This window comes from Ctenocephalides felis, unplaced genomic scaffold, assembly GCF_003426905.1.
Source record: "Ctenocephalides felis isolate EL2017-DRISC unplaced genomic scaffold, ASM342690v1 CF-g0.4_SCAFFOLD_01492, whole genome shotgun sequence".
Taxonomy (NCBI): Eukaryota; Metazoa; Arthropoda; class Insecta; order Siphonaptera; family Pulicidae; genus Ctenocephalides; species Ctenocephalides felis.
The window spans coordinates 50,115,554-50,132,071 of record NW_020537646.1 but is presented as its reverse complement, the minus strand read 5'-3'; the positions used below and the strand labels follow the sequence as shown (position 1 = coordinate 50,132,071).

Here is a 16,518-nt window from a genome sequence, read left to right as displayed (position 1 = left end):
AAACTTTTTCTATTTCATCTTTTGTTAAATTTTCAATTATTTTATCTAAATAAATTTCGATTTTAATATTTGTATCTTTAAAAATATATCTTAGCATCATTCTAAAATCTTCGTAAGAAAGGTGACAAAAATTTGGAAACTGAATTGGATTAGGAATTGCCAAATAATTTATGTTTTTTTTCTAACAAATATTTTTTTAAATTACATAAACAATAAAAAAAATCAGCTAGTTTTGGCTGTGAAATTTCGTCATTAACAATAGAATATATTATGTGGTTAGATGAAGATTGAATGTCTATAAAGTTTTGTTTATCTGCATCATTAATTTTTTCTAAAATGTTTTTATGTTCGAAAAAATCAAATAGACTTTGTACTTTTTCAGATACTTTTGAAGTCTTTGATACAAATATTAAAATATTTTGATTTTTAGTTATTGAAGTAATGAAATTGTTATTATTCTCTACTATGTTCATATTAAAAATATTTTTTTTTATTTACGGTATCTAAAAATGTCTGATAATCATCGCTTGGTGTAGTGGCTAAAAATGTAAACTTTGTATTTTCTTGTATTTCTTTAGTACTTTCATGAATATTTTGCGTATTTTCCTGAATATTTTTATTATCATTCTGCAATTCGAAAAATGATCTAGATAAACTGTCTGCATTTGTATTTGTTTTTCCCGTTTTATAAATAATTTCAAGTTCAAACTCTTCTAGTAGGTATATAATTTGAAAGGTTTTCCGTATAAGTAAGGCCTGAAATGATTAACACTCCAAACTATTGCTAAAAATTTTTTATCTATTGTCATCTATCTATTTTTTATCAATGTTCTAGATGCGTATGAAATTGGAAGATCAGAACCGTTTACATTCTGAGATAAAACTGCTCCTATAGCTACGCCACTGGCGTCTGTTGTTACTGAAAAATCTCTATTAAAATTCGGGTATTGTAAAATTGGAGGATTTATTAATTTTTCTTTTAATGTATTAAATGAAATTTCACATTGTTCGGACCAAATGAATACTGAATTTTTCTTTAATAATTTTGTTAACGAATTCGCTATTTTTGAATAATCTTTTATAAATTTCCTATAATAACCTGATAATCCTAAAAATATTTTAATTTCTTTGGGGTTTGATGGCGTTTTAAATTCACTAACTGCTCTAATTTTTTCAGGGTCTGGTAATACGCCGTCTGCGCTTATAACATGACCTAAATATGAAATTTCGTGCATTAAAAACTGACATTTATCTGGCTGCAATTTTAAATTGTGTTCTCTTAATTTTTTAAATACTTCTACTAGATTATCATTGTGTTCTATTAATGTTTTTCCGTAAACGATTATGTCATCCATATAAACTAGTGTTCTTATACCTTGTAGACCTGATAAAACTGAATTTGTTAATCTTTGTAAAGTCGCTGGACCACCTTTTAAACCGAATGGTAATCGATTGTATTAGAAATGACCTAAATCTGTTGAAAATGCAGTTTTTTCTCTATCTTCTTTATTTAAAAGTACTTGATGAAAACCCTGTGCTAAATCTAACGTTGTAAAAAATCTTGAATTACCTAATTGATCAATTATATCTGTAATATTTGGTAAAGAAAATGCGTCTGACTTAGTTACTGAGTTTAATTTTCGGAAATCTACACAAATTCTCCATTTTTTATTACCTTGACTATCTGGTTTCTTAGGAACTACAATAAGAGGAAAATCCCAAGGACTTTGTGATTTTTTAATAATATCATTATCTAACATTTGACTAAATTGATTTTTAATTTCTTGTTTGTGAACGTGAGGTAATCTATATGGTTTAATATAAATTGGTTTGACGTCTTTCTCTACGGGTATGCTATGTGTTAAAGTTTCGGTATGTGTTAACTTATCATTTTCCAAAAAAAATAAATCATTAAAGTTTCGACAGATACCTAAAATTTGTTCTTTCTCTAAATGAGTCATGTGTTCAGTTCTAATCAAATTTAAAACATTTTGAATTCTTTCGTTCTTATTTACAATTGGTTGAAAATTATTTGTATTATTAGAAGATTGTGTAAATAAACATGTTAAATCAACATCTGAATTACTATCGGGATTTTGTGTTTTCCTTTCTAAAATTTCATAATTATCTAAATTTTCAAAGATTATGTCACTTTCACTTAAAATTTGTTCTGATTGTGTTGATTTAATAACATTTATATGCACAAAATTTTGATTCGGTTCGACTATGCAATTTCCAATAATTAAACCTGAACTTAAACATTTTGATAAACATACTTTTGGTTCGCTAAAATTAATTTTTACTTGTAAAATTTTTTCAACTCTAGGTGATATGACATAATCTTTTGAATTAAATAATTTTGCACAAATACTTTCATTTTCAAAATTTAACATGACTGTTTTGGATTCTATATCAATATTCGCTTTAAATTTGGTTAAAAAATCTTTCCCTATAATGCCTATTTCCCTAGTTGGTAGGTCTCTTACAACTTGGAATGGAAATTCGGTTTCTTGCCCATTAAAATTTAGTCCTAAAAATACCCAATTTTTTATAAAGTTTTAATTCAATCTCGTGTAAATGGTCGAATCCAAATCTAACTAAATTTGTGAAATGGTCTATAGTCTAAATTTTTTAAATCTACAAAATGTCTACCTGCAAATGCAACTAAAAATTTGCGATTAATATCGATCGTTGTTTAAATTGGCGATCGTTTAAATTTTTTTTGTCGTGAGAGTAATGCTCGACCTCAGGCGTGCAGAGATACATCCATACGGCGTATAAACAGTTACGTCAAGTGCGTCAAAAGTCGAGTTCTAACCCCACTTTTTGAGGATTTGTTGATGACAGATGCTTAAGTGCGGAATTTGTAAATGTTATTATCAATTAAAATAGAGCGTATTAAATAATATTTTATTTGTAATAAACAATTTGGTTCGGTTTTTAATGAATACATGAGTGTGGAATCTTCGAAGAAATTTATAGAATGTTGCATGAAATGAAAAAGTGAAATGGTAAGTAAGTATCAGTTTTAGAATTTATACATGAACTAAATTATTCAATATTTTTATTGTAAAATCAATTACAGATGGAAGAAATGATTCCATTGAAATTGCTTCTGAGAACTGTAACTTGAAAATTTAATTTCTCTTCAGATGGAAACGTTCTTAGTTTTGAGGTTAGTTTGAGGTTGAAAATGTAATTCTCAAATTGTACGATATGTCTTAATTAATTTATCATTATATTTTCAGATATGAAGAAAACAGATCAAACTATCAAATTAAAATGAAAAATTTTCAGAAATTCATTAAATACATTAAAGGCAGGAATGTATCACAAGTAGAAAATTTATTCAGAATTTACTGAGTGATCGAAGGCCCTAGATGGAAAATGAGGTTTCAACGAATAATTGGTATAATAAATGAATTTTCTTCACTCGAATATAGTGAAATGGCAATAGTTTTTCTAGTGTTGTACTATATTTAATTTTATTTCATTTTAGGTGTTTGAGGTTTTGAATTCAAAAGTTTAGATGGAAATTTTTGATAAATACAATATGACATGATTGAAAATCTCACGAATGCATTCTTTATAGAAAGTAAGAATGCGAAAATAACTTTTAATTCATTTCATTGAAGAAAACAACTTCAAATTTGACAATAAAAAAGTTAATTATTAAAAGAGTAATGCATATGCAATTTTGAGTAATGCATTTTTTTTGGATGGTGATGGTGTTTACCCTACACATGAAATGATATCCGAGCTATCATGTAGAGGATGACAAAATTAAGATGGAAATTGATAATCGTATATTAGATTTTGGATGCTTTGGCACAGATCTTAACTCCATGCTTTTCAAATGATTAAAATATTTGAATAGAAGCACAAGACCTGAAGCATAGAAGCAGAAATTTGCAAGGAAAATTCATTTAAAAGTGAATAAAAAATGATTAGTGTTGATTTTATAAAACTGTAATGAAAATAATAAACAGAGGAGCAAAAAGAAAATCATTGATTTGTTGTGCTCTCATACGATGGACCTGTTTTCGGCCAAACTACTATGAATTATCATTATATTGAATGAAATAATGGGTACAGTAACAAATAATAAAACTTTAACATTGATGAAATTTGTGCACGCTATACAAAAAAAGGCCAGATTAACTATTTTAAAGACATTTAGATATTCTTTTCTGTGATTTTTGTTATTAATTATATTTCATGTTAAATTTGATCAATTATTAATTACATATAATTAATATTATCACTAACTTAATTTCAAAAATAATTTATCAAATTATTGTAACATAAATAGTAACGATATTGTAATTTTTGTTAAAATGTGATTTTGAATTGTAATATATCAATACATATAATCTTATTATTTTAGAATGGCTATTTATTTAAATAAATATAGTCTTTGTGGTACTACAAAGCGTAGATTTGTAATTATTAATATTAAACATTCTTCAAATAAGCATATGTTAACACCCCACGACGTTCGCGTTCTCATGATAACACACCCGTCGGGGGCGGTTTCATAGTACCACACCCGACCGGTGTGTTGTGTTAGTAAAAACACGCCAAAAGGTAGATCAAAAGTGACTACATACAAATATCACCCCTTTTCGTGTTATTGTACGCGACATACGTTTGCAGTGATAGTGGATAATTGAATAATATCAAAAGTTCTTGAATTATTTAAGAGAAAACTATTTGGAACTTGAGTTTTTATTTCGTTAATGCCCTTGTCGAAACGGGCCCCAATCCGTTTTTTGAAGTTGTTGTCTGAGGTTGTGGTTCTTGGTTGTTCGTTTCTTGAATTTGTTCATTTGTGCTATCTGTCTGACAGTAATATGCCTGTCTGTTTTCATTTGTAGGAATAAAAGATTTTGGTGGATTATAACTATTATTTCTTGGATAAAAACTTTTTCGGCTTGGATTTCTACATTCTTGAATTAAATGCCCCGGTTTTTTACAGTAGCTACAAAATTTATTATTATTATTAGTACCATTATTTGTGTTCGTTGAATATTTATTATTATTTTGATTTAAAAAGCATTGTGGAGCTATATGACCGCGTTTTTTACAAATAAAGCAGATAACATTATTGGAATTAGGATTTCTAAAACGAAATTGATTGTTAGTAAATTTTGTCGCGTTTCTAATGTTTTCTTCTTCTATGGCGAAATTAATTGCTTCAGTGATACTAGTGAATCTACAACATTTTACTAGAGTTCTTATGGGTTCTCTAAGGCCGTTTTCAAAAGCTTTTATGCCTACTTCAGTGTATGTTGTTTGCGTTCTGTCAGCTGAGTCTTGTCCTAGTAAGTTTATGTTTGAGTAATAAAGGGTATGGGCGCATTGCCATACAGAATCGGCCCCACCCTGGTATTTAAATAATTTATACGCCATTTTATAGGTCTAAATGATAAAAACAAATATACCAATTTTCAACTTTGTACCTCATCTTATGGCCAAGATATCATTGAAATTATGCCAAAGTGGCCCCTTCTTTCAAACTCACTTTTTCGCGTAACCGTAAAAGATATCGAAAATATGTTTAAGGGATTCTATTCACATTTTGGCTTAGACTACATTATGTAGAACAATCCATGCACAAACAATCAATTGTTTATTATTAGCTGAAAAAGACAAAATAATTTTTCAATTTGTGTTTTCGTGCAAGTTACAGTATTTATAATAATATATTTGAAAGCATTCAATAATTTTCGAATATTTTCGAATTATTTCATTACAACACCGAAAGTTCCAGCAATTTGCTTTAAGGCACGATACACCACTAGTTTAAGGCATTTAATTAATATAGTATTAATTTAATTAATAATAATGCCTAAAAATTTCAAACTTCGTGAGTTTATACATATAACTATAAAATAAATATTTTCGCATTCAGAATTTCTGAAGAATCGTTTCGGGGGCATCGCGCACTGCTTTGCGTCCGCACGAACTCTGTGCAATTGCAGGTTACTATTAGCGTTATGCGCGGGTGTACTGGCTCCGGTTTTTTCAATTTTCCAATGTGTTCCACCAAATTGATTTGAACAATATTTGCAGTACTTAAAGAAGAAACATTAGGCTTTCGAATAACGCTAATTAGAAAGTGGTCCAACTAAACGCACTGCACGAAAACACAAATTGAAAAATTATTTTGTCTTTTTCAGCTAATAATAAATAATTTTTGGCATCGATTGTTCTACATAATGTAGTCTAAGCCAATGTGAATAGAATCCCGTAAACATATTTTCGATATCTTTTACGGTTACGCGAAAAAGTGAGTTTGAAAGAAGGGGCCACTTTGGCATATTTTCAATGATATCTTGGCCATAAGATGAGGTACAAAGTTGAAAATCGGTATATTTGTTTTTATCATTTAGACCTATAAAATGGCGTATAAATTATTTAAATACCAGGGTGGGGCCGATTCTGTATGGCAATGCGCCCATAGCCTTTGGCGTAATAGTTCTTCTATTTTGTCTCCAAAACTTTTTACAGATTCATTATATGTTTGTTTTAAACTACTCATTTTAGATAATAAACTTGCAATAGGTCTTTTTACCAAATATTCTTTTGTTAAATAAGCTTTTAAATTTTTCCATGATTCTATTTTCATAAATTGAATTTTTGCTAAAATATTTTTGTCTAATTTTAGTTTTATAATGATAAGCAATTTTTCCGCTTCTGTAGGTGTTAAATCAGTATTTAATAAATCACATGCCATAACAAATGCAGGGAGCATTGAAGGTTCTCCGTCAAAAGTTGGAATTAGAGAAATTGCCGTTTAGAAACAAAATCTTGCATCAGAAATTGATTCAATTGTGCTATTCATCATTATTTATTTGATTGAAAAGGAAAAGAAAAAAAAAATTTAAAAATACAGTAAAACAGAAGCGCAAAAATTTACAATATACAAAATATTTAAATTTAGTTTACTAACTTGAAATCCTTCTGAATATTTTCCTTTTGGCCTGGTACTTGTAGTAGTTCAAGGGACTTGCAATGTTGCACTAACACTCGAATATGCACTGAAATTTTTTAACACTTTTATTTTTTGATTTTATAACTTTTCACTTTTCTTGATTTTTTTAACAATTTTTCTTGATTTTTGAATCTTGATTTCTGCTATAAACTAGAGTCTTTTTGATTTTTCTTATTAATTCTTGATTCGTATTCTTGTTTCTTGATTTTTTTATTTTATTTTACTTCGGGCCTTGATTTATTTTATTACTTCGGGTCTTGATTTATATTTTACTTCGGGTCTTGAATTATATTTTACTTCGGGTCTTGATTTATTTTATTACTTCGGGTCTTGATTTATTTTATACTTCGGGTCTTGAATTATTTTATTACTTCGGGTCTTGATTTATATTTTACTTCGGGTCTTGATTTATTTTATTACTTCGGGTCTTGATTTATTTTATACTTCGGGTCTTGAATTATTTTATACTTCGGGTCTTGAATTATTCAATATTTTGAGTCTTCGGTTTTCTGATCATCAACGACGTCCACTTTTGGCAAGGCTATCCTCGGAGGCAAAGTTTTCCACGATGCACTGCCTAGTTTGAAGTAGCACCCTTATATTTTTTGTCACTCTTGGCAATTATTTTTCAAACGCCGTTCTTTCAAGCTCACAAAAAAAAATTAAATGTTACTTCATCAGTCAAATACCGCTGTCACCAAATAAATGTTGATGAACAGAAAGGGCTGTTGGCGCCGCTATATGCAAAGCGGTGTTGTTGCTCTGGACCTTCCGGAGTTCCTGAAAACTCACTTGCTGAAAATACTTGAGATTGATAAATGAAAAGACTATTTCAAAAACTTCACTTTATTACACTTTAAGTAAAAGAAACTCGGAGGTATTGGAAGAGAAGTGTTTGCCCGGCGGCCGACAGATTAAGACTGATTTATTTCATAAATTCCACCTGATTGAAATTTGAATCCGTTTGACAACCAAATTTCAAACCTTTTGTTATAAAAAATTCATATCAATCCAAAAATAAATAAAATCCGGATTGAAATTTGAATATGATGGATCAATACTGTTGATTAAAGTTTTTTTTAAACTTAAATAATAAATAAACTGAATTATTTAAACATTTGAATAAATGAGTACATTACAAAATGTATAATGAATATCCAAGCGATTTTTATAAATTTGTTATATCTTATTTGGTATTACGTCCTATTTACCTTCAGCTAATATTTTAACATGTTCTACGATGCTTTATTTAGGAATGGTTTCACATACTATTGGGAACTTGCTATAAGCCTTTAATATTTTCTCTGAAAATTTTCCATAAATTTATGATTAGACACTCATCGATTTCAATGCATTTTTTTAAATTTGTTATTACTTACGCAACACTTATAATATAAATTTCCGACTATAAATTCATATTCATACTATCCCTGAAACTAATGGATAAAGTTCTGAAGAATTCGAGTCCAAATCTATTAAATGTTTGATTTTTGGCACATTGAAATTTAATATGATATAATATTCAGTTTTCAATCATGATTTCTATTAATTTTGTGATGTTTACCTGAATGAACAACTTAAGCAAATTAAATCTTAATCATAAATCAATTTATTCATTAATTTCCCGGAAAATTAACAAACGTCATTTTCGGCATTTGTTTTAAATTCGTAACCGCCCAAATTTATTTCAATTTGATAAATTTTATTATTCTGTATCTAAAATGTGATTTGTAATTTTGTCTATAATATAAGTTGGAATAATTAATGTATGTGTTCCGATTTAAATTCGTTAAAAATATTAATTCTTTTGACCTGTCAAAATTTTGTTTACGATTAATTGAAGTTAAACTTTATCATTCTGATCTATTATGTTTTGAGGACGTGTTAGTATCTGAACTAATATGTCAAGCAAACCAAATAAATATAAATTATCAATTTATTAATCTAATACTTTCCATAGATATTGATAAATGACATTTTACCTTTTTTTATTTTGCAACTATCAAAATTTATTTAAATCTATAAACATTATATATTTCTATTATTTTGAATATAGCATTTTGCCTAATTTGGATATAACTGTTGGACATATTATAATATATTTGTTCTTTTTTCAATTAGTAAAAATAATATGTCTTTTTTTTTCAAAAACTATAAATCGTTTTTTCTCGAAGTTTCCATAAATATTGACATTTGTCATTTTAGTATTTTGTTTTTTTTTTAGTAAATTTCTGTCAAAATTTATGGAAATTTATAAAAAATATAAAACTAAATAAATATTTCCTTCTTGGTCGGAATTTAATATAATATGATATAATATATTTTTCAATAATGTTTTGTATCTACAATATTGCCTATAACAAAACTTGGAATAATTAATGTATTCGTTTCTTATTGAAGTCGTTTAAAATTCAATTTTTCTGAACTGTCAAAATTTTGTTTATTATTAATGTTAAATTTAATATGTCGTTTCTTTGTGATCTATAATGTTTGAGGAAGTTTTGGTATCCGAACTAATTTCGTAAGCAAATCAATTAAATATAAATTATAAATCTACTAATCTAATAATTTTTATAAATATTGACAAATGTCATTTCACATTTTTTTAATGTAAACTTTTATTTAAATTTATAAACATTGATTTTCAATTAGATTTAAAACTATAAACAGTGATTTTGAGCAGTGATTAGCATTGCAGCTAATTTGAATTATATTTTTTGAACTGTCAATTTTTTTTTTCCAAAAACGTTAATCATTTTTTCTCGAATTTTCCATAAATTTTGACATTTGTCATTTTAGTGTTTTGTTTTTTTTTTGGCCATTTTCTGTCAAATTTTTTTGAAATTTATAAAAATTATGTATTTATATTTTAAATTTACTTTTCAAAATTTCCTATAACCTAAGTTGGAAATATATGCACACGTAGAGCCAATAAAATTTAAAATCGGTCCAGTAGTTTGGGCCTCCATCGCGAACCAACATCGTGACACGAGATTTATATATATACGAGTATATATATACGTATATATATATATATATATATATATATATATATATATATATATATATATATATATATAGATAGATATATATATATATATACATATATATATACTAGATGACCCGACAGACGTTGTCCTGTACTCACCTCTACGTTTTTTTAATATCCTATACTAATATTTATACCGTTCAGTTAAAAATAATCATTATTATTTACTAGTTACTATTTACACCAATATATGAGTGATGTTAAAAGTAGTACTGTTTCAAATAAAATGACTATTCTCAATTCCCACAGTTAACACTTTAATTATCCCTTTAACAAATATCAAAATATATTCAATAAAATTATATATTAAAAATTATACACTGCGATTTATAGAACAAATTTATTTCCAATAGCTCAATTTTTTTTATTGAATCTAAGGGTTATACAATATTTTCAGACATACCTGTAGATGTGGATGTTTAAATGAATGATTTTTTGTTTATTCACGGCTAAAACATTGATTTTCCAAATTTATCACCATGTATTTATTGTCATAGCATAGATACGCATGTTGAAAATTCAAATCTTTTAAAAAGTATAACAAATTCAGAAAGAATTAATATATAGCATGCGGTCAAGGTACAATATCACCTTGGATTTTTCTACCCAAAATAATTGCTTCAATAATGTTGCCTACAATTTTTAAAATTTCGTACCATATTTTAACTGGCTTTTATTATTTTAATATCTAAATTGCATTTTTCACACTAATAATTCAATGTACATTATTACTTACGTTCATATTTGAAGTGAATTAATTTGTCAAATTTTGTTCACATGTGCCCTATTCAACCTACTATCAACAAAATTATTGCAGTAAATGAAGAGGAAAAAAGCGTATGCCCAGCTAATCTTAATCTAAAGTTCAGAAGTGAAAACAATCTGCAAATTCGTCACCACTCCCCGCATTAATTGGATTATAACTCTTTTAATTCTGATTTTATCATAACTTGTAATATACTATTTTAAAGGTGATTAAATTAGCTACAACTTTCTTTATTATAAATTTTACCGTAACTTCTCTTATTTTGAAACGGCGAAGGGTTAAAGGGCTCGAAAAACACTCCAGTTGGACAGCCGCGCACTCTTTAAACAATTAGAACTCTATCAATATTTGTGTAACAAAAAAATAATAAAAACCAATAATTAGTCTGAAAAATTACTTGAATTTTCATTGTATATACTTTTATACGTATTCTTTCAGAGATATTATAATGAGAAATTGTTTTTTTTCAAATGGAGTTTTTTGAAAATCGATTGTACTAATGTTATGGTATTTTCTAGAATCCATCAAGATCTCTTAAACCAAGTTAATTCTAGATGGAAAACGATTATTTTTAATTTTGGTGGTAATGGCACTCATAAACTATCTGATTTAAATGAAAAAAAAAACATTGTATGCGTCTTTTAATTGCATGATAGCTCACTCAATTTACACGCAGAAGTACTTCTTTTGAAGCTTATTATGAGAACTATAAAAACCCATTTTCATAATTAACTTAATATTGTTCCTAGAACACTGTAAAATAGCGATTTATTAGGATTTTTATTGATATAATTTTGTTCATTACATGATTTTTGTTAAAATGTATATTTTTGAAGATATTAGCGAAAAACGATGAAAAACGCAAAAAAGAAACAAATTTTCAGTAGCCAGTAACTTGAAAAGTATTTGCTTTTTTGAAAAACATTATTAAACATTTTTCTCTTATAATTAGTTCTTTTATCGATACCCAACGTTATTTTGAAAAAAGTAAAATTACACCACTGAAAAGAAATGTTATCCACCCGAGAAGTGGTAAAGGAGTCTAAATTGTTTTCACTTCTGAAGAGTAAGATAAACCTAGCTCCAAAATTTCAAACGAAATGAAAAACAGTAAAAAAAGTTCAGACCGAAAGCGCTCCATTGAGTAAATATTCCGTACCCAATGACAAACATATGAATTTTTGACACAATGAAACTTCTAAATAATTTTTTTTGGTTTGTAACTTAGTGTAGTAAGGCAAAACGACTGCAATTGAATATTTTTGAGCGCAATCACTTATGGCTCTCTCCTTTGCACGAATTCGTACGGCGAATCTGTTCGCAAAGTGCGCAGACAAAATTATTGCAAGCAAAAGCAAACCACGCGCACGTCAGACGCATGCGCAGACTGCATCATCACTTGTCAAACGCATGTTATATTATTTGCATATTATATTAATTTAATTTTTGGCACATCTCAGCTGCTTTTCGGCAATAATAATGTAGACATTACATTTTCCTTATTTATAATTATGAATTTATTATATTTTAATATTGACTTAGCCTATAAGTGAATAGAAATGTTTGGCAAATGACAGTTGTCATTTGTTTTTAATGTCAAACCATGCCTTAAATATTTTAAAGGTCAAACAATGATAAGCGGTTTTTTGTATTTTTTTCCATTTATTTCTACAATCTAACTATATTTCTGTGAATCAAAACATTCTAGAAAATTTCCCGAACAAACTTCAGGAAGATTCATGAAAATCCGAATTATAGTTTACGAGGATTAATGAAACTTACATTGTTACAGAAGAATTTTATATATAATATATATATATATATATATATATATACCCTAGTAGAAATGTATCGTGGCCAGAGGGGTAAAATATCGTGGCGCAATATTCGAATCTTGTCTTTGGATGGACCGGACAATATTTGTTTTCTAAATTATGGAAAATTTGGAAAATTCATGTGAGAACTGTTTTATATGGTTTATTACAAATAAAAAACATGTTTCCCATCTGATTTACACTTCTAATTTTATATTTACACGTATTATACATAATTTTTAAATGAGGGCATAATCGTAGTTTTTTCTGGGCGTCCAAGATTCGTTTCTTTAAGTATTATCGAACTTGGGAAATACATGGTATTTATAAGGGTCACGAAAAAAATTAACTTTAAATAATTAATTAGCACCAAAATCATGATTAAAGCTTTTAAAAAGTCATATGCTCGATCACAATTAATAGTTTGATACATATTTCTTATAAATTCAATATAAATTTCAAATGTGGGGGTTATGCATTTTTTTTCTGGGCAACCACGATTCGTTTCTTCAGTATTATCGAACTTGGGAAATATGTGGTCTTTATAAGGGTTACGAAAAAAATTAACTTTAAATAATTAATTAGCACCAAAATCATGATTAAAGCTTTTACAAAGTCATATGCTCGATCGCAATTAATAGTTTGATACATATTTCTTATAAATTTAATATAAATTTCAAATGTGAGGGTTATGCATTTTTTTCTGGGCAACCACGATTCGTTTCTTCAGTATTATCGAACTTGGGAAATATGTGGTCTTTATAAGGGTTACGAAAAAAATTAACTTTAAATAATTAATTAGCACCAAAATCATGATTAAAGCTTTTAAAAAGTCATATGCTCGATCGCAATTAATAGTTTGATACATATTTCTTATAAATTCAATATAAATTTCAAATGTGGGGGTTATGCATTTTTTTTCTGGGCAAGCACGATTCGTTTCTTCAGTATTATCGAACTTGGGAAATATGTGGTCTTTATAAGGGTTACGAAAAAAATTAACTTTAAATAATTAATTAGCACCAAAATCATGATTAAAGCTTTTAAAAAGTCATATGCTCGATCGCAATTAATAGTTTTATACATTTTTCTTATAAATTCAATATAAATTTTAAATGTGGGGGTTATGCATGTTTTTTCTGGGCAACCACGATTCGTTTCTTCAGTATTATCGAATTTGGGAAATACATGATATTTATAAGAATCACAAAAAAATTAACTATAAATAATTAATTAGCACAAAAATCATGATTAAAGCTTTTACAAAGACATATGCTCGATCGTAATTAATAGTTTGATACATTTTTTTTACATGAATGAAATGCCTTTAAAGGGCTTCATATAAATCAAATATTAATAAACAATATTAAAATCCCATTCAAAACTAAAATAAACTCAATATTGAAAACTAATATAAGATTAATATAAATAAACAATATTTGCTCGATCGTAATTAACAGTTTGATATAAATTTTTTATAAATTCAATATAAATTGTGAATATTGTATTCATATTCATTTTTTCTTTATTATCGAAAGGGGTATTTACATTGGTCAAGAAAATAATCAATTTTAAATCATGAATTAGCGCTAAAAACGAATATCAATGGTGACTCTAAAAAAACATATTCTGATCAGATCAGAATTAATTAATAGCTAAATTAATTAAATTCATTATTAAATGTGAAGATATGCAAAAAATTGCATTTTCGATTTTCGTCTCATTTCTATAAGTCACATGACTTACTTAAGTTTTTTCCTGGTTTGGTATGTAATAATATTAATTAAATCTGTTATATCTACTAGTAATATATCGATTTATATTTATAAATTTAGACGTTTTATATTTATTCATATAGAATAATAACATTCTGAAATTGCACCATAAACATGTATGTATATGGTGAACATGTGGTTGCTTTGTGTACGATGTCTCTTTCTCTTCGTCCTTCGGCCTTCGTAAAAGGACCCTACGCATGTACCTGACTGATATCAGTTGTGGCCGTAGTTATTTTATACGTATTTTACGAACTAATAATATGTCATTGCAATTTTGTTCTAATAACATATTTTTACATTTTTGTAATAGCAATTATTATTTATATTACGATACTAGTTTATTATTTATATTTATGTTATTTAAGAGTAAAAGTTTAATTAATTTAAAGGCAAAAGAAGATTTCTTTCAATTTATTATTGTGTACATAGAAAAAGAGTATGATTGTAAAAAATGTTTCTTCATATGGTACTGGAGAATTTTTGATGTTCATGGGCTACTGGAATTCGTTCAATGGAAAACAATTTCGATGTGCAACTTCAAGTAAGTCCTCCCATACTATATTTTGGCGTAAAGCCAAATTAGTTTTGAATTCAATGCAGTTCATAAAAAGTAGGGCTTTTGCAAAACCTCCATGCATCAAAAACTTCATTAGTACAATAGAAGGCTTGAACTATATTTGGAATAAATTAAAAAGTGTCCAGGGATTTTCTTATTTTTGCACCAGCAATTTTAATCAAGATCCCTTGGAGAATTTTTTTGGTTGCATAAGAAGTCATGGGGGTTCAAACACTAATCCAAGTTGTCACTCTTTTGTGTCCGCCTTTAGGACTTTGCTAGTCAACAATTTATCATCTCGCCATTTACCGTTTTCTAATTGTGAAATCGATGATACAACTGAATTACTTGCCTCATTTCGAGTGTTTTTAAATAATGAAGATGTCTTGGAAACTGACGCTCTGATCAATATGTCTATTGCCACAGAGCCGTTCATTTTCCAGGACATGTCATTGTACAGTAAGACTGCTAATGCTTACGTTGCAGGATATTGTACTAAGAAACTTCTCGGATATGTTGGTGAATGTCATATTTGTACATCTGAACTTTTAGGAGATCTGATTGGCAGGGATGAAGCTTCTTGGATTGCATCTAGGGATTACACAGGCCATTCACTTTTGGTTCCAGGAACTTTATTTTTTTTATCTGTTTATTAAATGCAGTCAGGCACTGGTTCATTTCATTAAAGATTTATGTATTGATGGTAAATTGAAGATGAAATTTCAAATAATATTAGAAAAACATGTACTAGATGATTTCAATTTTCTTTGCCAAAAGCGTAACTTAAAACAAATTTTTCTAGTTTATTTTATATTATTTTTTATAAACACCTGGAATTGAACTGTGAATAGATATCTTACAGGAAAATATATAAATAAAAATGAGCAGGATCCAGTAAAAAAATGGCTTTAGCCAAATATAAAAAAAGTGTCAGATCTCGTAGTACTCGTCTGAGGCAGAAAAATCCAAATATTTTTTGATAAACATTAATTAATTTGCATTCCTATTATAGATTTTATTATTACTTTCAAATTTTAGTGCTCTCAATCTTATTTATATATTTTCTGGAGAACATTAAACAATTCTTATTCCCACTAAAATTTTATTTATGAATTTGAATTTTTTATTACTCTCATTTTTATTTCAATAAACATGTTTTTCTAATTTATTTATAATTGATTTTAGTTTTTTTCATTATTACTATATAAAATGGTTTCAGTATAATGCATTACATAAATATTTCTAGTTTTGCATCCTGTTTCTTGCTGATGTGGTCTGTGTAATTTCTACATTAATTCTAAGATTCTCTCTCTTTGATTTAATAAATTGTTGAAAGGAACTTAAAGGCAGATTATTTTTATTTTTTTTCATTAATTTTTTTTTATTTTGTTTTTCAATATTTCATTTTTTTATTTTTCTTTATTTACTTTTGTCCTTTTTATGGTCTGCATTAAATACATCTGGGTTCTTTTGACACTATCAAATCATAGATGATCACTTCACATCTTTGTGGCATTCATATAAATTTATTTTTGTTTAATGAAAATGGTTTTAATAT

At 27.4% G+C, this 16,518-nt stretch overlaps 1 protein-coding gene across 2 annotated transcripts in view; it reads right to left on the bottom strand.

Annotated features, from left to right (window-relative positions):
- The window catches only part of LOC113371495 (N-acetylglucosamine-6-phosphate deacetylase), a 132,908-nt gene that overhangs the window by 91,405 nt on the left and 24,985 nt on the right, over positions 1–16,518 (bottom strand). Inside the window, exons 3-4 of one of the 2 annotated variants that reach the window (XM_026612120.1) lie at positions 15,563–15,590; positions 1,408–1,420 (exon numbers count right to left, since the gene is read on the bottom strand). The exons of the other annotated variant lie outside the window; for it this stretch is intronic. Of the exons in view, the coding sequence (XP_026467905.1) occupies positions 1,408–1,420; positions 15,563–15,590 (41 nt within the window). The remainder of the gene's footprint in view (positions 1–1,407; positions 1,421–15,562; positions 15,591–16,518) is intronic. 2 annotated transcript variants of the gene reach the window in all.